Genomic DNA, 26,641 nt, shown 5'->3' on the forward strand with positions numbered 1-26,641 from the left:
TTTGGACTAAGTAAAATCCAAAAATGCAAAAAAACGTACTACAAAAAAATGTCCCTTACTGTGTTTTAAGTTTGGACAGCCGACCTTGTGTGTCTTGTCGGTGGAGTTCTTTTTACAATTTTTTTTACTGTTTTTATCCATTTTAACTTAATATACACACAAAAAGAGAGAGAAAATTAAAGATATAAACTATTTTATAATTTTCATAGAATTAACCCTTGATCTTATTTTTTGACATCTTCATCTTCATTCAATTCAATTCAATTCAATTTATTCAATAAAAAAATAATATATACATAACAAACAATATTCAAGGCGTATATATTAAAAATAAAAGTAAGCAAGAAGACTTAAAGGTGTAGAAGAATCCCGCTTCGGAAAACTCCTTCGGACACATGGAACAGATCAATATCCAATGTGATATTGTTCAACATAGCGGTAGCTCTTCCTACAGGCATAACCATCGGTAGGTTGGTCCTGTGTATAGGAATGTGAAACAATCTATGCCGACGCTGTCTTAGGTAACTATCGGGAACATACAGACCAATGCTCCGGACCATCTAAATAATATGAAAATAACTCCTGTAATTGGAGATAATCCAGATTTTGTAAACAAGTATTTGGACACACTCAAAATGTTGTAACTCTTGATAATTGACCCATTCCTTTATTTTGCCTTTGTTCCATATTTTATATATACTATAATTCTGATATAGAAGCGGTTAGCTTAAAAACCGGTAGACATTATAATTAAGTTAAATATTTATAGTGACTTTAAAACAAAGAAACATTTTAATTATAAAATGGAAAATCACAAAGTTAGTGCTTCAAATATAAATTATAAAAAAATCTTCACTTAACATCAGGTACAAAATCATTTCATCAAAAGCGAAACATTTTTCGTACATATTTTGCTTTTTTTTGTTGATAATTTTAAAATATATACAAATATAAAAAAAAAACTGTGATGTGAATTTATCGAATGTGATGCAAAGCCAGATGAAAAATTGTGTTCTAAAAAAAGTGTCCCAGTGAAGGTCAATACGGCTTTAGTTAGAAATATGATATGGATTTAATTATAAAATGGAAAATCACAATGTGAGTGCTTCAAATATACATTTTATTTTATTTAGACCTCTAACCTCCGGTATATATTTATATATTTACTGAATTATTAGAGTTGTTTCCAAAGCGGGCTAGAGAGTGTCTCGACTTCTAGCCGCTCGTCGCTCTCGGCGGAGCACCCACCGCCTCTCACCAGCCTCCGCCTCTATATAAGGCCCTCTCTCGGTCTGCCGCGGTCAGTCGGATACATCTCTCGCACTCCTCCGCTCCTGTGACTAGCTGCTCAGTTCTTCCCAGTTCTCTCCCGATATCCAGAATGAAGTCCAGCGCCGTGTTCCTGGTGGCCCTTGCAGTCGTCGCCCTGGTGAACTGCGAGGATAAGAAGAAAGACGAAAAGTCCGAGGAGAAAATCGTCGATGGAGTCAAGACTTACAGAAGGCTTATCCCAGCTGACGTACTGAGGGGTAAATATCTAACAATACTACCTTCAACATTTTGAACATGTCCAAATACTTGTTCACAAATCTGGATTATCTCCAATTATAGGAGTTATTTTTCATATTATTTTTTATGTGTAGTGTCCACCACATAAGAGGGTTTGGTATTTTAATATTTTTTTCATTTAAACCCTTTTCCGCACCCCAATGGTGTAAAGGGCACTGTGTCATATAAACGCAGTGTTATCTTGATCGTTTGCACATGAAGGAAAGGTGATCAGCTCTCCGCTTCAGGTACCAGACCATGTTAATATTTAATAAATATTACAGAGAAAAATCACTTTTATTTATTTTACTCCCTTTGGGAATCGAACCCGGGACCTCCAGAACGGCAGCCGAGCGTGCTGGCCATTACACTACGGAGGAGGACAGCCTACCTACGATTTATTTTCAATTGGTCTGGGTGTTTGTGATGTATTTTTCACATTTACCTTCCCTATCCTTACTATCCTACTTGCAGACAAGCCTCTAATAGAGGCTTTGCGGGTTATCCTTAAAAAAAACATTTTGAGTATGTCCAAATACTTCTTCACAAATCTGGATTATCTCCAATTATAGGAGTTATTTTTCATATTATTTTTTATGTGTAGTGAGTGTCACATAAGAGGGTCTGAAATGTAATATTCGAAGTTTTATTGAAGAGTTTTTGATATATTGGCAGAAAATTCAAATAAGTTATTATTTGTTCTTAAAATTAAATACTGTTTGAGGGTAAAACCGCAAATACTGTTTTGGTAAATAAATTATTTTACCATAAATTAATGGAATTTGGTGGACAATTTAATGTTTCAATTTAGACATACAATTATAATATGTATTCATTGTACAATTGCTTTAAACAATCAATCCATAGATTCTAATTTTACTTTATGGAGTGGAATGTGTACGAGGTTTATACAAGTAAAAATATTTCAAATAATTTGAGTGGTTAGAAATCCAAAAAAACCTAAATTCTAATAATCATTTATTAAATAGTATATTGTTTCAAAATTCTTCACCTTTGCTTTCCATTTTTCCTTTATTTTCAAACTCCGCCCCTTGACCAACCCCCTCCCCCTAACTTACCCCTCTCCTTATTTATAGAACAGTTATTATTTATTTTATATTTTAGTTATTATTCAGACCTGATGATGGAAATCTAGCTTCCGAAACTAGAAGTTATTAATAAACTAAAGTGGTATAAAAACAAGTGTTTCCTTAATCATTTTAACGATATTCTCACCTTCTTCTTCTTTTGGCTGCATCCCAACTTATCGTCTTTGTAGACTGTTGGGGTCAACTCTCCTATCCTCAGGTTGAATTCATTATTTTCAATTTATTCGGCTGTCATTTTGTGGCATAATTATTTAGTTTTTCCTTTATTTTCTAACAAGTAGATTATCTTGACCGTTTATTACATGACGCCAAGGTCCCGCGCTTCAGGCACCAGTTCAGGGTGACATTCAATCAAGATGAGAGTGAAACGTCATTTATATTTACCCCCTTCATCTGGAAATTGAACCCAGGACCTCCACTAGTCAAACACTCTTTTCTTATGAGGAACACAAACTACGATTTCCTTATGAGGAGAACAAAGCTGCAATTTTCGCGATTTTCCTATGAGGATGACCACAATATAAACGCAAAGATATGTAACTTATTTACTATTAATTATATTAATATTAATTTTATTATGTTTAGTAAATTTTATAATATATTCGAAAACATAATGTCGGGTTGTGGTCCCATGGCTAGTGTCGCTGACTCTTAAGTCAGAGTTTCTCGGTTCGAACCCACTCTACCACAATTTAATACCTATTTCTAATACTGATCCGCTTAAGCTCACAGAAATAGTATGAAATGGAAATATTTGTGTAAATAATAAAAAACACAAATATTTCTCTTTAAAAAAATCTTCATTCGAGTCATTTTGTGTGTGAATCAGTTATTTGTGTAATAGTAGTGCCAATAACTAGGATGAATTGATGTCAATAATTATCCTATTTATCTACTACAGTAAAAATATGTATTTTATTGACTTTTTTATACCCACCGTGTTGGCGTTGTGCGTCTTTAATGGTATTTTTTCTTAATTTTAACGTGTTATTGGCAACAATCCGAGTCAACTTTCAATTTCACTTTTGCAGTCTTTCACTTTACTTTCATTTGAATTTTACTCTCCTTTCCCGTCGATTGTTGTTCAAAGAAATAGCTTTCAAAATATTTTATTTATATTTTTAATATTTAAATAAAACTTGAGTCTGCTGAAATGTTTATTTTATTTTAAAACCATAAAAAGAATAATCCTTGTGACAACTGTTTCGCCTGGTTCAGGCATTCTCAATCTAATATTGTTAACAAGGCAATAAAATTGTCACCGGAATTTATGTTTTAATGTTTTTAAAAATAAAGTAAACAATTTGTAGACTCAAATCGGTGTTTGGCTTAAATACTTACAAAAATCTGCTTTTAATATATTAAGAAAAATTCGATAATGATATTAAAATATCATATAACATCCAATTATATTTGAAAGGCATTAAATTTTGTCCGCCTTCGTAGTGTAGTGTAATGGTCAGCACCCTCGGCTACCGTTCTGAAGGTCCCGGGTTCCTTTCCCAGGGGGGGTCAAATAAATATAAGTGATTTTTTCACTCTCATATTTATTCAATATTACCCTGGACCTGAATATACCCCAATATACCTGAAGCGGAGGGCTGATCACCTTTCCTTCATGTGTAAAAGATCGAGATAACACTGCGTTTATATGACACAGTGCCCTATGCACCATTGGGTTCGGATCAACACAACGCAGTGTTATCTTGATCGTTAATTGCATGAAGGCAAGGTGATCGCCCTGCGCTTCTTGTACCAGGCAAGGATGATATTAAATAAATATGAAATCGAAAATCACCCATATATATTTTGACCTCCCTGGGAATCGAACCCGGGACCTCCAGAATGGTAGCCGAGCGTGTTGACCATTACACTATGGAGGTGGACAAAATATGCCAGACATACTCATAGATAGTTTTTAATATATTATGAAGAAGCAGCATACTGCTTTTTGATTTTCCGGCCCTGATTTGTGCAGGGTATTTTGACCTCAAAATAAAAGCATTCATTATCCGACTATATTTTTACACTATGTGTATAATAGAATCTCCATAATATGCAGGCATACATAAACACATTCATGTCAAACAACACGGTGTCGAAAAACAATGTGATTCGCGACAAAATACGAAAAATAGCAAGTCACCATTAGGATCGACTCGCGAGCAGTGGCGAGCATTTCATATAGGCGTGTGCCTATAACCTACCCCAATGGAATGGAAAAAATTGGATACCTGTGATAATAATAATAATTTTCTAGGTTCAAAGTTTTCTCAGTTATTTTTCCGCGACAAAAGACGCATTATTATGAGTTTTGACAGATAAGTTTTTAAAAAAATATGTCAAACGCTATTTTTCTACTGCTTTCCCTGATTAAAACGTGCATACCACTGTTCACAAGGTAACATAATTCATGTGAATTCAAGTGAATACTGGGAACAATGTAAATTTTGCACTGAAATAAGTGAAATTATAGCAAATGAAAGTCTAATAGCGAAACTAAACTGATCAACCTTGTCAACCTTAATGTATAGAAGTGAAGCGTGCAGTTAGCAAAATAAGATATAAACATATGAACCGTTGCAGGATTCCTTTCGTATGTAAGTTGTGGAGGTCCTCACCAAAAAGTACATTTGAAATATTGCACAAAAATCCTTTAAATTCAAATCAGTTCTGTTTACTGTATTCTATCGAAATTTTAATTAAAATTGCGACATAACGTAACCAATCCTGTGTTAAACCAATATGAAATAATTAAATCGCACCAAAACGTAACAATTTTACAAGCTAGATTTCATGATTACTTAAAATCATTTATAATGGAAATGTAACGTATTCTCAATATTATTCATATTTAAAACATTTACTTTGTGGTTTACTTATTTATTTTTTTACAATATTTTTAATAATATTGATATATCGATGAGTGGTTATATCGTAGTCGTACAGGAGAAAGTGACCAACTAACAAAACGTAAAATGTTCAGGAGGGCCATTTAAGTCACTTTTGCTTGGCAAGGAAATAAACATCAATGCAGAAAATGATTTTTAACAAGTCAATATATTATACTTCTGAGTTTAAAATCCTTTGGGAATTTTTCAGCGCAATATTAAGCTAGTAAGACATCAAATAGTCAATGGTCACGTTTTTGTAAAACTAATATTATTAACATTTTGATAAAAAAAATAAGTAGAAATGTAACGTTTTGGTGTGGAACTCCACAGTTGTAATTACGATAGATGGGCACTGTTGTTTTGGGTCACCTTGTATATTTGCATGATTCACCAGTACGTACTGGGCATGTACATATGTAGTTGTATCTCGTGTGTGTTTCACTTCCCACACACGCTTTTGTCATCGAGCGGAAACACAGTTGAGTATACTCCATCCACACGTCAGCGCAGGTGTAAAGCTTCATGGATGAGTGAACTACATGCTGTGACCTTTCAAATTACGAGCGAAATAATTAAATTATGCATCCCATAAGCCAGGGTCTCCAAACCTTCAAAAATCCAAAAATCCAAAATCCATTTTTTTATTTATCCAACCGCAGCGGTTATAGAGTCTTGGGACACTCTTTGTCAGCTGAGCATAGAGGAATAATTTTAATTGATGTTTAATTCTTACCACTCTGTAGGCCAGACATTCTGGCCCGTATGATTCTAGTAGGCAGCTCCGTGGGCCACAATGTCTGGCCCGGCGCAGGTATAACTTTAATCACTGATTTCTCTATCACCCAACTATATTCTACCAAAAAATATTTCAGATAATTACAGTTCATCTTAATTGACATAGTCACACGAATTTCCAGACAGAGTATCCCAATATTAGGGAACCAAAATATTTATTTTAATGGTAGAAAAACGTCGCATTTTTTGATCAGAGTAGCTGATCAGTGATGAGAAAAAATGGTCAGAGTGGACAGATATTTTGAGTGTGTCCAAATACTTGTTAATTTATTTAACTTCAAGTTATTTTAAATAATTTTAAAGAAGAAGAATATGGAAGTCTAGGCACTTACGGAATACACACAAATGTTTGATTTTTTGCTTAAAAAGTTTCTTTTATCTCATCAGAGATGTCAGAATTTATTCAATATAATTAGAAGTTCCAAAAATTTGAGTTGTGTGGTTGTCAATTATGGGTAGAATTGGTGAATGTTATATGCGTGTGAAGTGATCACTTAAACCACCAGCGTATGACGTGAACTCGTAAATAAAATAAAAATGTTGAGATGAAAAAAAAATACTTACTTTAATGTTTAAACAAAAATTAAAGTTATTTCTTTAAAATAACTGATACGTCATATAAATATATATCCGCCTCCGTAGTGTAATGGTCAGCATGCTCGCCTACCGTTCTGGAGGTCCCGGGTTCGATTCCCAGGGGGGTTTAATAAATATAAGTGATTTTTTCACTCTAATATTTATTTAATATTACACTGGACTGGTACCTGAAGTGGAGGGCTGCTCACCTTTCCTTCATGTGTAATCGATCGAGATAACACTGCGTTTATATGAAGCAGTACCCTATGCACCATTGGGGTGTGGTAAGGGATTTATTTTTATTATTTTTATACTATCATATTTTTATAACATAATCACAGTCCTCCTTTTGAGATCGGTGGATATAAATAATATATAAAATAGATCGCTATTCGTGCAATAGAAAGTAGAACGAGTCGCGAGCAATTTCGTCTCAGACAAAGATATTTATTGTTTTCGTTTTATTTGCGACGTTAAGAGAACCAAATGCAAATAATGTGTTTACCAAGAGAAAATGGCAAAGGAGATGACGCCAGACGTTTCGAATGGAGAAATTAAGTGTGGGTTTGCCAAAATATTGATTTACGAGTACATATGTGTCAGAGACGTAATGTCATACGACATCTGTATTTGTCGCGGATTTCTTTTTATATCTGAAATTGATGATCGCCTATTTCTTTGTGGTAATATCCATTCCAATTCCATTAATTTAATTAAAATTTACTTGGTAAAAACCACTAAACATTTTAACGTGTTATCGTTGTTTGATAATGATGCTGAATGTATCGAAACACGTTCCATAATTTGAATAAAATATACAATAATAAAATTCAATACCAAACAATTCATACAAAACTTTTAATATTTTAATAATGTTTTTATCTCTCCAAATTTTCGTTTTATTCTTTTGTGTTTCTTTTCTTTATTTTTATTTTTATTTGTTTATTATTTTTAATTTAATTTTACAAAAAAATGTTGTAAAACATATATGGCTGACTAAGTATTGCACCACTTAGTCAAGCTGGAATAAAGAGTTATTATTATTATTATTATTAAATATTAAATGTTTTTTAAATACAAACAAATTTTCTTTAATTTTCTTAAATTTTCCTTGCTAAAAAATGAATTGAATGATTTACATGAACATGTCAATCTAAGAAAAGAAAAAGAACCCAAAAAATAATTATAATACAAATATTACCAACAAATATAAACAATAAATAATAAGTGTTAGTCCCTCTCCAAGCACAAGAGCTTAGTCTCTTTATTGGGGAGAAATGCGTTATTAATTTTAAGATGTAAAAGTAGAAATGTCTAGAAATTATTTTTTTTTTAAAATCTTTTATTACCATATAGAAAATATTTAAAAAATTTATATATATATATATATATATATATATATATATATATATATATATATATATATATATATATATATATATATATATATATATATATATATATATATATATATATATATATATATATATATATATATATATATATATATATATATATATATATATATATATATATATATATATATATATATATATATATATATATATATATATATATATATATATATATATATAGATAGCTCGCATCAAAACATATCTACGATTTTAAGACGGAACTGATAGTATTGTAGTATATATAAATAGATTATTTGGTAACATCTTCTAGATTGCAATTAAAGCATTCTAGCTACCGTATTCCGTATTTTCCCTTCTTACATTCTAGAACAATTCAATAAAAACATCGTAATTTTTCTTTATCAGGTTTGATCAGTTACCGCGCGTTGAAATATTTCCTATGGCATAAATTTCAGTTGTAAAGCTGAGGAAAAGATTTAATTATTTTTATGGTTTATTATGACTTCTAGTCTAGTCTTGCCTAGCCTCCCACAAGAATGATGGTGTCGGTAACGACGAAACCCGATCACTAGTCAAATAAAATAAATGTGGAAAAACTATATTTTTGTTATTTTATCATACAAAATGCAGTTCCACTAAGAAATGTCAGTATAAATATTACACCTTTTTTTTCCCGTATGTAAAAATAATTCGGGGTTCAGATCTTGCATACTTTCAAATAAAAGGATCTCTGCTAAATAAAAGCTTTTCCAAACAAATATAGATAGCTGTTGTGAACTCATATTTACTGTGTAGCGAGATTGAACAATATAATATGTAGGAGTTCTAAATTTTTAGTAATGTCGTTGTCCACCACGGGTTTCTACCATTCGTTGCACGTGTATAGAGTGAATTAACCAGCCTATGACGGTCGTAAGCCTTGTCAATATCCAGACTTCCATATTCATAGAATCAGCTTCACATACGGTGTTTGAAAATGATGCGGAAAACATCATAAAACTTTAATTAAAAATTTCATATTTTTCATCATAATATTTTTTGTTGAGATGTCAAAATGTAAAACTTTGTTGTAAAATTGTTGTAAAATTTTTTTGTTCAAAAATGCTGGTTTAAGTGATCACTTTATAAACGTAACATTCACCAATTCTATCCATTATTGTCAACCACACTACTCAAAATCTTAGAAGTTCTATATATGTACCAATTACGAAACATTGTTCTTGAATCATTAGAGGACTATAACTATAGGAGTTATTTTTCATATATATTTTTTGACATCTCATTAAAGATGAAGAAGAATATGGGATTTTGGGCATTTACGGGACTGACGACCGTCATAGGCTTGTCTTAGTGATCGCTTTACACACGTGTAACGTTCACCGATTTTCCATTATTGTCAATCACACTACTCAAAATCTTAGAAGTTCTATATATGTGAACCAATTTCAAAACGTTGTCCTTGAATAACTAGAACTTCACTAGAGACATCTATTGGTGAAATGAAAAGAAGCTTTTTTACTGAGCAGAAACTCATTTATTAGTATGTGAGGTCCGAATCCTGGATTATAATGACATACATGAGAAACGCCAGAAAATATCATTTTCATTTTTATTATTTTAGCTTATAATTTGACCAGTTAATTTATTTACAACATTTTGAGTGTGTCCAAATACTTGTTCACAAATCTGAATTTTCTCCAATTATAGTAGTTTTTCATATTATTTTTGAGATGTAAAAAGGTTAAACTATGTTTTATCAAAACCTGTTCAATTAAATGATTCACTTAAGAACTGGATTTTGGTTTACAGAATGTTTTAATATTTGAACAGATCTCTAGACGGTAACCGCATTCACCATCGGCTTCTGTCATAAGTCACCTCTGATCTATATTCTGGACAATTTCTCGTAAAACCGGTTCTCGGATATAGGAACTATATTGGAATCGAGAACTGGTTTTCTTAACAGCTCTTTTGGCTTAAAAAGTAAGCTCTTTATGAAATACTTGTCTGGTTTTTCCCTTCTTTTAAGTCTTTATTCTTCTTTATATTCCTTATTCTATGACGTGGGCTGCTAGATGTTTTCCAATCGCTTTCAATTGTAATTTTACCTGGTAAATACCACAATTTTTTTAGGTTATATTACCATAATAATGTTGTATTAATACAACTCAAAATTACCCACTGGCCGTCCACGATAGAGTTAAAACACGTTTTTAAAAAATAATGTGTATTGACGTTTGTTTTTGTTTCTGTTTTATGAAATATATATATGTAGAAAAAAATTGTTAATATTTTTAACTCTTAACCTTATTAAAAATTATATTTATTAAAAAAAAACTAATTTTTCAGTGATTTAAGAAAAAAAATAAATTACGTCAAACATAATAACGTGGTTTTAAAGAAAATTAAGTTACGATTTATCGTATGTTGGGCTTTGTCAAGAAAATGGTATAGAAAACAAGAAAAATGACATGATGAATACATTATTGGTGTAATTTCAGACAAGATATAATTTTTTTATTAATTGATTCGTCACTTTGTATATTATTTCGAGAAATAAAAATACTTTGTGTTCTGATCCACTCACATTTTTATTAACCAACTAGTTTCGGCAACAACCTGTTGCCCTCTTCAGGGTTACATGTAATAAATGTTGTTGCCGAAACTAGTTGGTTAATAAAAATGTGAATGGATCAAAACACAAAGTATTTTTATTTCTCGAAATAATATATCAAGATGATCCACAAAGTTAATGCTTTCAATATTCAAAACGTCACTTTGTGATTATAACTATACTATTTTTAATTTACTATTCACTTGGTAAATAACGCTATTTATTGAAATGTATTGCGACCTATGTTTCGATGCATTCCGCATTGATGTTTGAAAATAGTGTGAAAGTGGACTCAATATCAAAGGATATTGGATATTCAAAGTCCGTTAAATGTAGTTCCGTTATTTCGAGGTTTTTTTTATAGAGAAATACATATATGTGTTTTTATTTATTACAGAAATATTTCAATTTCATACTATTTCTGTGAGCCTAAGTGACTCATTATTAGAAATACGAGTAGGTATCAAATTGTAGTAGAGTGGGTTCGAACCGAGAAACTCTGACTTAAGAGTCCGCGACACTAACCACGGGATTACAACCAAATTTTACAGTACGTTCCACAAAAAATGCATAAATAATTATCAATCCCTATGTTTTTATGACCAATACAACATAAATTGTACCATCGTCGTGACCAGATAAATGTTCACATATTATGATTACTTTTAGTTGATTTTTTTATTATTTTTATATTATACGAAGATGGAGTATCGTAAAACACCGTTTTCACTGGCCAATCCCACCCGTAGAAAGTTGTTCGACCGCAAATTACTATCAAGTACATGTGTGTATATACCTATGTATATATATATATATTGAACACACACTCATATATACGTCCCCACGCAAACATACAGACAACAACCATACTATTATTTTTTTCATCGCAAAATGATTCCTCAAACCAAACGAATGAACGAAGATGCATTAACCCCTTCATGCCCTAATATTCAATTCAAATATTTAGTTTAAATATTTTTTTAAACATTTAAAACGAAACTAACTAACTAACCATCATACCGCTGCACCGTAGGTTAGGTAGGCATAGGGAACAAAACGCCACACCAGTTTGTATTTGCAAACGATCGGAAGACGAAGTGAACCCCTTGCACATTTTTGCTTTATTTTAAAACTTTTGCATTTTATAACATAATATAAATACGAGTACAAAAAAATAATATAAATACCAAAAATATCCCTAAAAGCATGGCCTGTGTGTGTGGGTATACATTATATTTTAGGTTATAGTAAAGGGCACTGGCAAGAATACAGTTGATATTATAAGAAGTAAAAATTAGATTAAAAGTGATAAAATAAATAACAAAGACTCGACTTAAACAGAAAATCAAAAATAATAAAGATGAAAAAGGAAAAAGTTAGGAAACACGTCATATATCTTTCAACGTCATTTATAAAAAAAATTGTCAATTTTCAGTTGTGTGTGCATGTTTTCGGAATGCCCAGAAAATGTACTATATCCCGGCAAAGGCGGCATATTTTTAACTTAATATTTACCCTCTACAGGGCAGAAAGTGTTGTTTTTACATTTTGATAAAAAGGTATTGTTAAATTATTTTTTAAGCATACTAAATATTTAAGGGGTATATATAGGTTTTTGTCCGCCTCTGTAGTGTAATGGTCAGCACGCTCGGCTACCGTTCTGGAGGTCCCAGGTTCGATTCCCAGGGGGGTCAAATAAATATAAGTGATTTTTTCACTGTAATATTTATTCAATATTACCCTGGACTGGTACCTGAAGCGGAGGGCTGATCACCTTTCCTTCGTGTGTAAACGATCAAGATAACACTGTGTTCATATGAAGCAGTGCCCTATGCACCATTGGGTTGCGGATAAGGGTTTTTATTATTATTTATTATATATAGGTTAATAAATATAGGGAAGGGGGGGGATTAAAGAACAAGATTTTTTGTAAATGGAAACATAGATAATAAAATGGTGAAGTATTTTGAAACAGTATATTATCAATTAACGTTTTATCTGCATTCATTTTTTTTATGTATTTCTAAATTTTCTAAATTATTTGTGACTTGACCTTTATTTGTATTGTATATATAATTAAAACTCATTAAAGTGGTATCTTCAAGTGTTTAATTTTAATAAAATAATCAACATGTAATTCCACAAAGTTAATGCCGAATCAATAAATAATACTATGAAAATGCCCGAGTCTTGATTTAAAAACAAAAGGGATTTCTAGTAAAACCTTCATTGATCTCCTCATACATACTTTTGTTTATTTATTTATTGTAAAGCCAACAGACAATTTAGTATAACATAAATATACATTCAATTAAGTAATATTTGTAATGTCCAATTACAGGCTTTAACATAATTGTTACAAATAAATACTCGTCGATTGTTCCGACTCCTGATAGTCCTGATCCGCTTTCATACAAATAGACTGTAAGGCTTATAGGGTTGCCAGAATGATTGCGAGATGCACAGACGTGTCGTGACGTGTTCCAGTCATGCCGACTCACATGCACAATAGTGCACTCTTACTTTCTGCACACACTCACTTCATGTGCAATAGTTTCTGCGTGTTATCTCTCTTTTACAAGCAATTACGAAGAAAACAAAATATTAGGTTTTTCAGTGCAACCTGTCACTTTCACTACTGTCTACATAAATTTGTTATATATATATATATATATATATATATATATATATATATATATATATATATATATATATATATATATATATATATATAACTATATATATATATATATTTATATATATATATATATATATAACTATATATATATATTTTGTCCGCCTCCGTAGTGTAATGGTCAGCACGCTCGGCTACCGTTCTGGAGGTCCCGGGTTCGATTCCCAAGGGGGGTAAAATAAATATAAGTGATTTTTTCACTGAAATATTTATTCAATACACTGGACTGGTACCTGAAGCGGAGGGCTGATCACCTTTCCTTCATGTGTAAAAAAACTATCAAGATAACACTGCGTTTAAATGACACAGTGCCCTATGCACCATTTGGGTGCGGATAAGGGTTTTATATATATATATATATATATATATATATATATATATATATATATATATATATATATATATATATATATATATATATATATATATATATATATATAATTTATTGTGCCACGTGTTCCGCATTGGTGTTTGAAAATAGTGTGCACAACTGAAAATTTACGATTTTTTATATATGACGTTGTTGAAAGGAGTGAGCCATATGTGGAGATGTCAAAAAATATAAAAATTGATATATAAATTTAAGAAATTTTAAAATCGTCTCGCAGCAGCGTTCAACACTGATTACAATAGACTTATTTTATTGTTAGTTTTATTGTGTATGGTTTTGTAAAGTAGCCACATATATTGGTCATGTCCATTTTAGAAAATCACCCCAGGAAACTCGTGGGCAGACCTTCAGTATCGCGTTATTATTTAGTAATAAATAATTCATTGAGAGAATGTCGCAATTAAGCGTTTTAATTAACTCATAAAAACCGTAATAAGTCGTGTGATTAATTTATTAGGAGCTCCAAGGATACAGGATGATCATTAAACTGTCATAACTTCCTTTCGTGAGAGCATTATTAGTGTTTTTATTTGCCATTGTTGGCAGAAAGAGGCAAAAAATCCCGTAGGATTGTTCGTGTCAACGATGAACGTGTAAAATCTTTGCAATCATTCATGTCATACTACGATTAATTTTCCGGGGTGTGAGGAAAAGCTTGATTGATATACGACTTTTGTGATTATTAAGTATAAAAATCTATACTATTTCGAGAAATAAAAATACTTTGTGTTTTGATCCACTCACGTTATTATTAACCAACTAGTTTCGGCAACAACCTTTTGCCCTCTTCAGGGTTTAATTTATGACTACAGTCATGAATTAATTATAGTCATAAATTATTTACAGTCATACAGGGCAACAGGTTGTTGCCGAAACTAGTTGGTTAATAAAAATGTGAGTGGATATAAAACAAAGTATTTTTATTTCTCGAAATAATATATCAATATGATCCACAAAGTTAATGCTTTCAAAATTCAAAACATAAAAATCTATTTTCATTAATTGATTCGGCAGTCACTTTGTGGTAAAATCTATCCATTTTAAATAAATGTTTTACTCAGCAAATACCACTATTTCTTAAAATCTACTGTGACACGTGTTTCGATGCATTCAGCATCATTTTCAAACACCGTTTGTGAAGCTAATTCTAAATTTTAGAGTTGGGTCCTTGGGACGATGAAGGTTGAAGAGGGGGTAGGACCCTTTACTTATTTTTATTTATTTATTTAATTTTTATTTTTATTTCTTATCAGTGGGAACATAGACAAAAGGGAGGAGGCTTTAGTCATTGTCATATTGTTAATTATGGGTTTATTGTTATTTATATTTTTTTGAATTTCCAATTTTTCAAAATGTTGCAGTTTATGGCTTTTCGTATTAATTATTTTTAAGATCTCCATGTTATCGTGGATAAATTTGTGATCATTTGCAAACACCGTATGTGAATTACAATAGCTTCACATACGGTGTTTGAAAATGATGCGGAATGCATCGAAACACGTGTCACAGCAGATTTTAAGAAATAGTGGTATTTACTCAGTAAAACATTAATTAAAAATAAAAAAAATCTAACGTATCATCACGTCAGTTCCTCGTAGGGGGAGGCAGAGAAGATAAATCGCCACACCACTCTATGTATATGCACACATATTCCTCCCGATTATTCATAATCCCTTTTAAATCTCGAGTATTTTAGACTAGAATTTTCACACAAAAATAACAAGAAATTATAGCGCATTTTGACCGCTTCCGTAGTGTAATGGTCAGCACGTTAGGCTAATAAATATAACACTCTCCTTACCATCCATTGTTTACTTTGTGTAATACCACCTTTTTTTTTAAAGTTGTATTATACAAAGTAAACAATGGATGGTAAGGAGAGTGTTTTATTACCATACCACAAAGTTATCAATGCTTTTAATATACAAAATATCTAATTCAATATTACCATGGACTGGTACCTGAAGCAGAGGGCTGATAACCTTTCCTTCATGTGTTAACGATCAAGACAACATCGTGTTTAAACAATGCAGTGCCCTGTACACCATTGGGTGCGGGTTTGAAGATGAAGATTTATGTTTTTTTTATTATATTTAATGAAAACTTTATTTTACACTTAATTTACTTCACAAAATATGATATTTTTAAATAAGATACCACTAAACCTGATGATACGAATACTGGGTATAAAGTGGTATGACTTCGTCAGGAATGACGATGTGAGGAGAAGAACTCAACAGCCCCTCATACTGGAAGTCCTGAAGAGAAGAAGGTGGACATGGTTGGGACATGTCCTTAGAATGCCACCTGAGGGCATCAACCCCTCATGTCTCTTCTTCCAACCCCGAGGATTCCGGCGCCCCGGAAGGCCGCTGACGACCATTCACCGACTATACTCAGCGGAACTTCGAGACGCCGGACTGACCTGGGAGGAAGCCAAGGAGATGGCGCGTGACAGAGTGACTTGGAGACGACTCGTGTTGGCCATATGCTCCACCTAGGGAGCGAACATGGAAAAAGAAGAAAAAAGAAGAAACCTGATAAATCTTTATGTCCTATTGCCTCAACAATTTTTTCTCCTTCTTCCTTATTTTTTCTTCTTAAATTGGACATATCCACACTAAATGAAGGACGTCTGGTGATGACGTCTCATCACAAAGTAGATATCATTGAATCGACTCGAGATACTGTTGCTTTTTTTTAATATTGTATTTAAATGAAACCACATTTGATTGATTCATTAAAAAAAATATAACCTTGGCTTTGACTAATGACAAAAGTAGGAAGTTGATTTTTCGTTAAAACAGTAGCGAGCTGATCAATTAGTGGTTTTTTTGTGAGTAAATTATGTAAGTAAATTGAAAAAAATGACCTTCAACACAACAACCAAGGTATAACTAAATTGTTAAGTAATATATCCAATATTTCGAGTCTGCCAAATACTTGTTCTCAAATCTGGATAATCTCCAATTATAGGAGTTATATGTGATTATAATCCAGGATTCGGACCTCACATACTAATAAAAGAGTTTCAGCTCAATAAAACAAGCTTCTTTTCATCCCACCAATAGATGCCTCTAGTGTAGTTCTAGTGATTCAAGAACAATGTTTCAAAATTGGTTCATATATATAGAACGTCCAAGAATTTGAGTATTGTGGTTGTCAATACTGGGTAGAATTGGTGAACGTTACACGTGTGTAAAGGGATCACTAAGACCAGCTTATGACGGTCGTCAGTCCCGTAAATGCCCAGACTGCCATATTCTTCTTCATCTTTAATGAGATGTCAAAAAATATATTTGAAAAATAACTCCTATAATTGGAGATAATTCAGATTTGGGAACAAGTATTTAGACACACTCAAAATATTGTAAAAAATATTAAGATGTTTTTATTTCTTGAATATTTGGCAGGATGTGTAGTCCGCTATATCGAGGTTCTACTGTACTTTTTCCGGATATTGTACCACGTGACCCTTGTCTAAGCGGTGATTCGATCTAGTTCCATCTGCGATTTCCCAAACCCACTTTCGCCGGCATTACATCATATAATTAAATAACTTGACGATTATCCAATGTTGGATTGATCACATACTGCTTAGCGCCCGCCGACACGCTTCTTGCATAACTCATGTTGCATCACACGAACAATTATCTTGAATTAATAAGCGCTTTCGTTATCCACTGACGATAATTCATAATTGAAGTAGCAAATGCATTCTGACGCAGCAGAAAAAGTTTTGCAATTAATACTTTAAAAAATTAAGCTATTGCTAATCATATTTTAGTCTAGTATGTGTTTCAACTCGAGATGAATCATCTATCATTTACATAAGAAAGTATTTTTTAAAACATATTACATACAAAAGTCACATATCACTCACTCCTTTCAACAACGACATATATCAAAAATCGTCAATTTTCAGTTGTACATGTTTTCAGAATGCCCAGAAAATGTACTATTTCCCAGCAAAAGCGGCATATTTTTAACATAATATTTACCCGCTACAGGGCAGAAAGTATTGTTTTTGCATTTTAAAGAAAAGGTATTGTTTAATTCATTTTTTAAATATAATAAATATTTTTAAATGGAGAAAAAACATTAGGGTTTTATCTAAAAAGATCCGTCGCACAGTAAAAAGTTCAATAAGTAGCTTGAAATTTATTTTTAATACATTTTATTATATTTTTAAACGTAAAAAAACGATCTCTTAAAAATCTATTTTTGACATATGAAGTTGTCTAAAGGAGTAAGCGATATGTCAGGCAGCTGGTTAATTTGGGTATAGGAAATATATTGCAAGGACTTTACTCCAAACTTTGTTGTGTTTATCGGCTCCACATGCATCTTATTATGTCCTCGTGAATTATGATGATCTCTATTATTATAAATTAGTGCAACTTAACTAAATTTTCTGATCAACTTGTGATATTTTTTTTTATGAAACCGGCTAGGATAAATTATGAATAATATACTCAACATTTGAGAGGCCTGTGTAATAATTATGCATATAGAATGGGTGTTTCTGTCACATAATTCATAAACCAAAGATTCTCAAACTTGTATCACTCAAACACATCTCAAAGGAGACATTTTAAGAGAGTTTTTTTGGAATGGAATATAAAAGTCTGTTCTTCAACTGGACTAAGATCTGTCGTCGGGTGATTTATTTGATCATTTTATACGCTGTAAAATGTTACTTTAATTGGTAGCGTGATGATATTCTTACATCATCTCTCTGAATTGTAGCAAAAAATATATATACATACAATACAAAAGTATTTATTAAAAAATACATATATGTATATGTAATAATAAAATAATAATAAAACCCTTATCCGCACCCCAATGGTGCATAGGGCACTGTGTCATAAAAAAGCAGTGTAAACTTGATCGTTTACACATGAAGGACAGGTGATCAGCCCTCCGCTTCAGGTACCAGTCCATGGTAATATTGAATAAATATTACAGTGAAAAAATCACTTATATTTATATTACCCCTCTTGGGAATCGAACCCGGGACCTCCAGAACGGTAGCCGAGCGTGCTGACCATTACACTACGGAGGCGGACAAAATGTATATATATGTACATAGGTACTTTATATAATAAAACAACTTTGTTTTAACCAATTTTTTATTATTAGTATACTTTAACCAACCGGTTTCGACAAGAACCTTGGCATCATCAGGGTTAATTAAATTCTAAAACATTACACACACAAACACTCTCAAACACATATTTTCTCTCATAAATACGTGTTCATTTGCTAGATCTACAGTAAATATATATAGTACTAATCTTTATGTTTCTGTGGTTAACTATAATTGGCTTGTTTAATGTATATCTTTTAATGTTTTGTTTTACATATGTTGCTGTTGTTAGCCCAAATTAAATAATAAAATAAAAAATAAAAGATAATAATAATAAGTAAGGTAAATAATAAATGTAACTCCCATCTAAAAAAAAGGTTGACGTCGCCCACCTTATCAAGCTGATATACCCTGGGAATATTAGAAAGAGGGGTAGGGAGATGAAAGAAAATTCTGCACAAAAAATATACTTAAATTAATTTAATTAAAAATATCAAAATTATATGAAAGCGACTGTAACTTAAACTTATCTTAAATTGCTATCTTAAATTAGCTTAAAGTTAATTAATCCTATCTTAAATTAAACTTATTCTAACCTTTGGTGAAAAAGACGCGCCATGATGCTGGGGTGGTCGTGATCCTTTGTGAAAAAGCTGCGCCGTTGGATGCTGGGATGAGGTTCTTCTTATGACGGGCCGCCGTGCGATGATTCTTGCTTCTTATCTTCTTCTTCTCCTAGTAGAGCTTCAGCTCTTAATTTGAAGGCTTATGACCCGGCGTGGGTCTGCCTTTCTCGCAGCGTTTTCTGCGTGGGATACTCCGGATGAGTAACTCCCCTTTTTTTCTATCTTCTTCCTCCCTGTGTAGAGCTCCCGCTCTTCTCCTCACTTAAGTCTTAAAACCTGGTGTAGGTATGCTCCTTCTAACTGATTTCTCCCGACTGCTCGATCCCCCTGATCTCTCCCGACTGCTGCTTACAACTCCTCGATCCCACTGATTTCCCGAATGCTCCTTCCAACTCTTCTTCTTCTCTGTGTCTTCTGACTGACCAGCCGTCCGACTGGTCGATCTCCTCTTACGACTTACTCCCTCCAACTGATCCTCCCAATTGTTGGCTTCCAAGTCTGACTTCCAAGTCCTGGCTTCTAAGTCCCCGACTTCCAAGTGATTATTCCGACCAGTCCGACTGGTCGGTCTTTCCTTTTACGACTGATTCCTCCCAACTGATCCTTCCAACTGTTGGCTTCCAAGAGCCTATTCCGACCAACTCTTTTCCGACCAACTGCTGGCTTCCAAGTCCCGGCTTCCAAGAGATCGATCCCACTGATTTCTTCCCGTTATATTCGGTTTCTCTCCTTGAAGATCACGCCCTCGAAACCATTTTTCATTGGCTGACGGTGCGCTTGTTTCCACCCCCAAAATTTTCAACGTCTAGACATCAATTAGCCTTAATTTTATTTATAATATAATAAAGAATGCTCTTAGGATAAATGACCGCCGGCAAACATCTATTATCCCTCAAAGGCCAGCGGGTTGGCGACAGTTTTTTTATGATTCAAACCTTTTAAATACATTTTAGTTTTATGACAGGTAAATTATAAAAGGTCGGAGTCATAAAAAATATTTGCGCGCACAGAAAAATTTTTTACCTAAGACTAATTAAATTAACGATTGATAATTGATTATTTTTGCCAGGCTAGAGGAGAAATGTGGTTTCACCACGTCAAGGTCTTACACATTTCTACGTAATATGTAAAATACTTTTTTATTTTATTTATTGTTTCGGCATTAACTTTGTGGTAAGACATGTTACAATGATGAAAGAAAACACTTGTTTTTTACCACTTGAGTTTTTTTATAGACTACATGTTTCAGAAGTTAAGCTTCCATCATTCAGGTCTGTATAATAACTAAAATATAAAATATAAAATTGTTCTATAAATAAGGAGAGGGGAAAGTAAGGGGAAGGGGTTAGTCAAGGGGCGGAGTTTGAAAACAAAGGAAAAATGGAAAGCAAATGTGATGAATTTTGAAACAATATATTATTTAATAAATTATTATTAGAATTTAGAACAATTTTATATTTTATATTTTGGTAATTATACAGACCTGAATGATGGAAGTTTAACTTCTGAAACATGTAGTCTATAATAAAACTCAATTGGTAAAAAACAAGTGTTTTCCTTAATCATTGTAAAATACTTGCCTATAGTTTTGTTGAAGGATTCTACATTTGAGAATCGCTGGATTATTGAATGTTGACGTATTGAAGGACATAGAAAAACGAGAATCGCCTACGGTTTTAAATTATATACCATTATACGAGACTGTGTGCATTCGATCCATTCACTTTTGCAACTACGAAATGCAGCTCAATGTTGCACCGCCTATATCCTTTGCATATTTAAAAAAAAAAACAATACAAATGCGATCTAAACATTTGTCATAAAAAGCAAAGAAAAATATCATGTACAAATGACGTTTACAGCATTTTGAGTGTGTCCAAATACTTGTTAACAAATCTGGAATATCTCCAATTATAGGAGTTATTTTTCATAAAAAAAATTGACATCTCATCAAAGATGAAAAAGAATATGAATATTTATTTTTATCTCACCATTAGTTTATGTTTAGTTTAGTTTATGTTTAGTTTTTAGTTAGTTTTTAGTTTAGATGTCTCTAGTGAAGTTCTAGTGATTCAAGAACAATGTTTCAAAATTGGTTCATGTATAAATATAACTTCCAAGAATTTGAGTAGTGTGGTTGTCAATAATGGGTGGAATTGGTGAATGTTACACGTGTCTAAAGTGATCACTTAAAGCAGCCTATGGCGGTCGTCAGCCCCGTAAATGCCAAGATTTCCATATTCTTTTTTTATTTTTGATGAGATGTCCAAAAATAATAGTAAACTCACGTGTAAATTATAAATAATTTTTCAAATATTCAATTCAATTCAATTCAATTCAATTCAATTTATTCAATAATTAATATATATATTACAAACAAACATTTAAGGCGTATACATTAAAAAAAAAACAAATTAAATTTTTTTAAGAAGACTCTTGTTAAATGTGTAGAAGAATCTCGCTTCGGAAAACTCCTTCGGACACATGGAACAGACAAGCACCCATACACAAGCCAGGCCATGCCTTTGTGGGATCTTTTTTGCGTTAATTTAATATAATATTTTGTACTTAAAATTATGTTGTTAAATGGCAAAAAATGATCTAGTAATAAAATGTACGTCTTCCGACAACGCCATCTTAGTATACACACACCACAGCGGAAATTATAGGTATCAGGGTTGCATAAACCATGAAGGAACTCGTAAAGCATTGTCTTCCTGTTTGAAAATGGGAAGTGAAACTTAACCTCAAATGGAATTGCGCAATTGGGATATGGCTTATGGCTGTAGAGCCTACATGCATCAGGGGTACTAAACATACAAAGAGAGATACTAAAAAGTAATACATACAGAGAGAGATACTAAACAGAGAGAGATACTAGAGAGATACTAAAAAGTAATACTACAGCCTTCTTCCTGGCTCCATTTATCAACTAGTCAAATAGACACCAACAATATTTGTCTTTAACGTATTAAAAGAAACATTATTGATGCCTATTTCATTAAGCATTACATTGCACATATCGCAGGCTCCATTTAAAAATGAATTTCGGTAGGACTTGGTGTGCATTTTAGGGATTTTAAATAAATTTTTGATTCGGGTCTGTGCTCCCGGGACTCTAAAATTGATGAGTGATAAAAGCTCTGGGCAATCTATATCGCTCACTCCTTTCAAGAACGTCATAAATCAAAAAACTTGATTTTTCAGGAGAACGTTTTTATAGTTTAAAAGTATAATATAATTTAATAAAAATAAATATCAAGCCACTTATTGAACTTTTTATTGTGCAACAGATCTTTTAAGGTAAATCCTGAAGGTTTTTTCTACATTTGAAAAATATCTAGTATATTTAAAAAAATAGTTAAACAATACCTTTTCTTCAAAATGCAAAAATAACACTTTCTGCCCTGTAGCGGGTAAATATTAAATTAAAAATATGCCGCTTTTGCTGGGATATAGTACATTTTCTGGGCATTCCGAAAACATCTATAATTGAAAATTGGCGATTTTTGATTTATGACGTTCTTGAAAGGAGTGAGCGATATATGCACTCACATGCACGAAAGTGCACGCACGAACCCGGGACCTCCAGAACGGTAACCAAGCGTGCTGACCATTACACTGCGGAGGCGAACAAAAAATATATACATAAATATATATATATATATATATATATATATATATATATATATATATATATATATATATATATATATATATATATATATATATATATATATATATATATATATATATATATATATATATATATATATATATATATATATATATATATATATGTATATATATATATGTGTACATATATATATTCTTATATAAAATAAATTTTATTGAAGGAAAAATGTTTTCTATGACTGGTCTGTTGTTTGAATTGTATGAAACTCGCATTTTAGTGGAAATTCAAGTTTAGCGTATAATACAGCAAGCGTGACTATCGGCCCAAAGATCAACGACACAAAGCATTGTTTATTGTGTAAATTAGTATAAAACTTCCCAACGACGAAACCACTCTGGCATGCTTTGTGTCAAAAACCAATACCAAGAAGAGAACGAACGAATAGCGAAACATGTTCGAGAAATACTAGTATGTTCATTTATTGATTCGGCGTTAACTTTGTGGAATGATATGTTTATAATTTTAAAATTTAAACACTTGTATTATATTACTTGTTGCGTTTTACCTCATTACACTCGTCTAGATTTGAAACCTGACGATGTTTTCGTCGACAGATGATTACAAAAACTAACAAGTAAAAAAATACTCAGGATATATAACTCAGGTTTATAGACAGGACTTTGTTAATGGGAATAAGACGATATTATCGTAGCCATACAGGAGAAAGTGACCAAGTGCATTGTTTACAAAAACCTGATCATCAACTATTTGATATCTTACTAGCTTAATATTGCACTGGAAAAATCAGAAAGGATTTTAAGCTTGGAAGTATGATATATTGACTTGTAAAAAAAGATTAACTGCATTGATGTTTATTTTCATGTCAAGCAAAAGTGACTTGAACGGCCCTCCAGAACATTTTACTTTTTTTTAGTTGATCACTTTCTCCTGTACGACTACGATATGTATTTTGGAAAAACATCTTGACGTTTGTAAGTGACTATATATTTTTTTTAAATAATATGAAAATAACTCCTGTAATTGGAGATAATCCAGATTTTGTGAACGAGTATTTGGACACACTCAAAATGTTGTAAGAGTCTTCTTGCTTACTTTTTAATTTGTTTTTTTAGTGTATACGCCTTAAATGTTAGTTTGTAATGTATATATTACTTATTGTTGGGGGTTTCTGGTCTGACCTGTGATTCTCTCTTGCAGACTTCCCCGGCATGTGCTTCGCGTCCACCCGCTGCGCCACCATGGAGCCCGGCACCTCGTGGGGGCTGGCCCCCTTCTGCGGGCGCTCCACCTGCGTGGTGTCCGAGGACACGCCCCCGCGCCTGCTCGAGCTCGTCGAGGACTGCGGCCCCCTGCCCCTAGCCAACCCCAAATGCAAGCTGGACACAGGTGAGCGCCTCACCTTCTGCGGATTCTGCTAGCCTGGTACCATAAACTAAGCTAGGAGACAGATATGATGGTAGCTGATGGTTCGTGAAGGGTTATCTGCAACCGATGGTGCATAGGGCACTGCATCGTATCAACGCAATGTGATATCGATCATTAATTACATGAAAGCAAGACAATTAGTCCTGCGGCTCTTGCAATGGTACAAAGTGATATCAAATAAATATATGAGTTAAAATCAATATATTTACAACATTTTGTGTGCCTTCTGCGGATTCTGCTAGCCTGGTACCATAAACCAATGCTAGGAGACAGAGATCGGCTGTCCAAACTTAAAACACAGTAAGGGACATTTTTGTAGTTGGTTTTTTTGCATTTTTGGACTTTGGCAGAATCTACTTAGTCCAAAAATGCAAAAAAAACGTACTACAAAAAAATGTCCCTTACTGTGTTTTGAGTTTGGATAGCCGAGATGATGGTAGCTGATGGTTCGTGAAGGGTTATCCGCACCTTCTGCGTCTTCTGCTGGCCTGGTACCATAAACCAATGCTAGGAGACAGAGATTATGGTAGCTGATGGTTCGTGAAGGGTTATCTGTACCCGATGGTGTATAGGGCACTGAATCGTATCAAAGCAGTGTAGTATCGATCATTAATTATATGAAAGCAAGACGATTAGCCCTTTGCGGTCCCTCAAAATTAAAAAAAAACAAATCTAGGTAGACAGTTGCATTCCAATTGGAAAAAAAAACTTTTGTCCTCTGCTCCACATAATGTTGTAATAAATTATATTAATGTTGAAAAAAAATGTCAAATAATATCGCCGTCTACCATCAATTATGCTGTCGGACCATCTCTTTGGGGTCTTCCGACGCCCTTTTCGCTCTCCCAATGTCTCCATCGTAGAATTCTTGGGGTTCATCATGTGGGGTCCTGTCTTCCAATATATATAGGCATTATATAGGAGGCGTTTGTTCTTAACTCGTTGCTAATTTTTTTTAATGTTCGTTGCAGAAAAAACCAACAAAACCGCACCGTTCCCAGTGTGCTGCCCAATCTTCACGTGCGAGGATGGTGCCAAGTTGGAGTACCCTGAGATCCCAACACCTCCTCCAGCCGAGGCGGCCGAAGAGAAGAAGCCCAAGGCCTAAAAACAAAAAGAAATCAACAACAATAAAACACGTACAAGCCAACAACCTTCAGAGACTCCTTAATCATATATAAATAAATATCTGACGAACAAACTCCTCTGGGTAAAGAAGAAATGTCAACATGATACAGAATTTTAAACGTTGATTTAGTCCAATACTGCAGTAATTTATGGCTAACTTTCAAACCATTTCATTAACATCCTTAATTGTGTCGCGTTCATCATTGTGTCAATTTGTATTCCATCTCTTCCAACATATTATACTGCATATAGCTTCAGCATCTCCAGGGTTTTTTTTTATGGAATTTTTTTACCAACACTCAGATATTCCAGAATCTTGCAGTAAGATCAAATGATGTTTTTAATGTCAAAATAAAGCATTTGATGCATACATAAACAAACGTAGTTAGAAGATTCAAGAGGGCCAAAGATGACGTATTGGTCCTGCAAAATGTGACATCTTATTTATTCCGAGGAGTCTGTTTTTCGTAATTTGTCAAATTTTGGTGTAATGATAATACAAGTATGATGTAAGAAGGATATCAAAGCGAAAAAATATAATTCCTGGCTTGTATGTGATTTTAAAATAATAATATAAAAACAATGAAATAGTGCTGTGTCTAATACAAATTATTGATCTTTTAATCGATTGATCATTTCTTCAACATTTTTTTGTTTGTAATTTGTATCTTTTTTTATATAAATAAACGCTTTCTTACTATTTTGTGTCTGATT

The 26,641-nt window shown here is 32.7% G+C and overlaps 1 protein-coding gene across 2 annotated transcripts; it reads left to right on the forward strand.

The window, feature by feature from the left end:
• Positions 1-1,303: 1,303 nt before the first annotated feature.
• On the forward strand, positions 1,304-26,627 carry LOC148311490 (uncharacterized). Of its 2 annotated transcripts, XR_015837243.1 has the most exons (4): positions 1,304-1,529; positions 24,572-24,760; positions 25,771-26,031; positions 26,062-26,627. XR_015837243.1 is itself a non-coding variant. In XM_088256558.1 (3 exons), the coding sequence occupies exons 1-3, from the start codon at positions 1,382-1,384 to the stop codon at positions 25,905-25,907; spliced, it is 474 nt and encodes a 157-aa protein (XP_088112684.1). In that variant the 5' UTR covers positions 1,304-1,381; the 3' UTR covers positions 25,908-26,627. The 2 variants fall into 2 exon arrangements, 1 of the variants encoding a protein (XP_088112684.1); XM_088256558.1 differs by having other exon boundaries at positions 25,771-26,627.
• The last annotated feature ends 14 nt before the right edge of the window (positions 26,628-26,641 follow it).

The sequence above is a fragment of the Brachycentrus maculatus genome, unplaced genomic scaffold (genome assembly GCF_059751285.1).
Source record: "Brachycentrus maculatus isolate JH-2025_06_01 unplaced genomic scaffold, ASM5975128v1 h1tg000063l, whole genome shotgun sequence".
In the NCBI taxonomy this organism is placed as follows: Eukaryota; Metazoa; Arthropoda; class Insecta; order Trichoptera; family Brachycentridae; genus Brachycentrus; species Brachycentrus maculatus.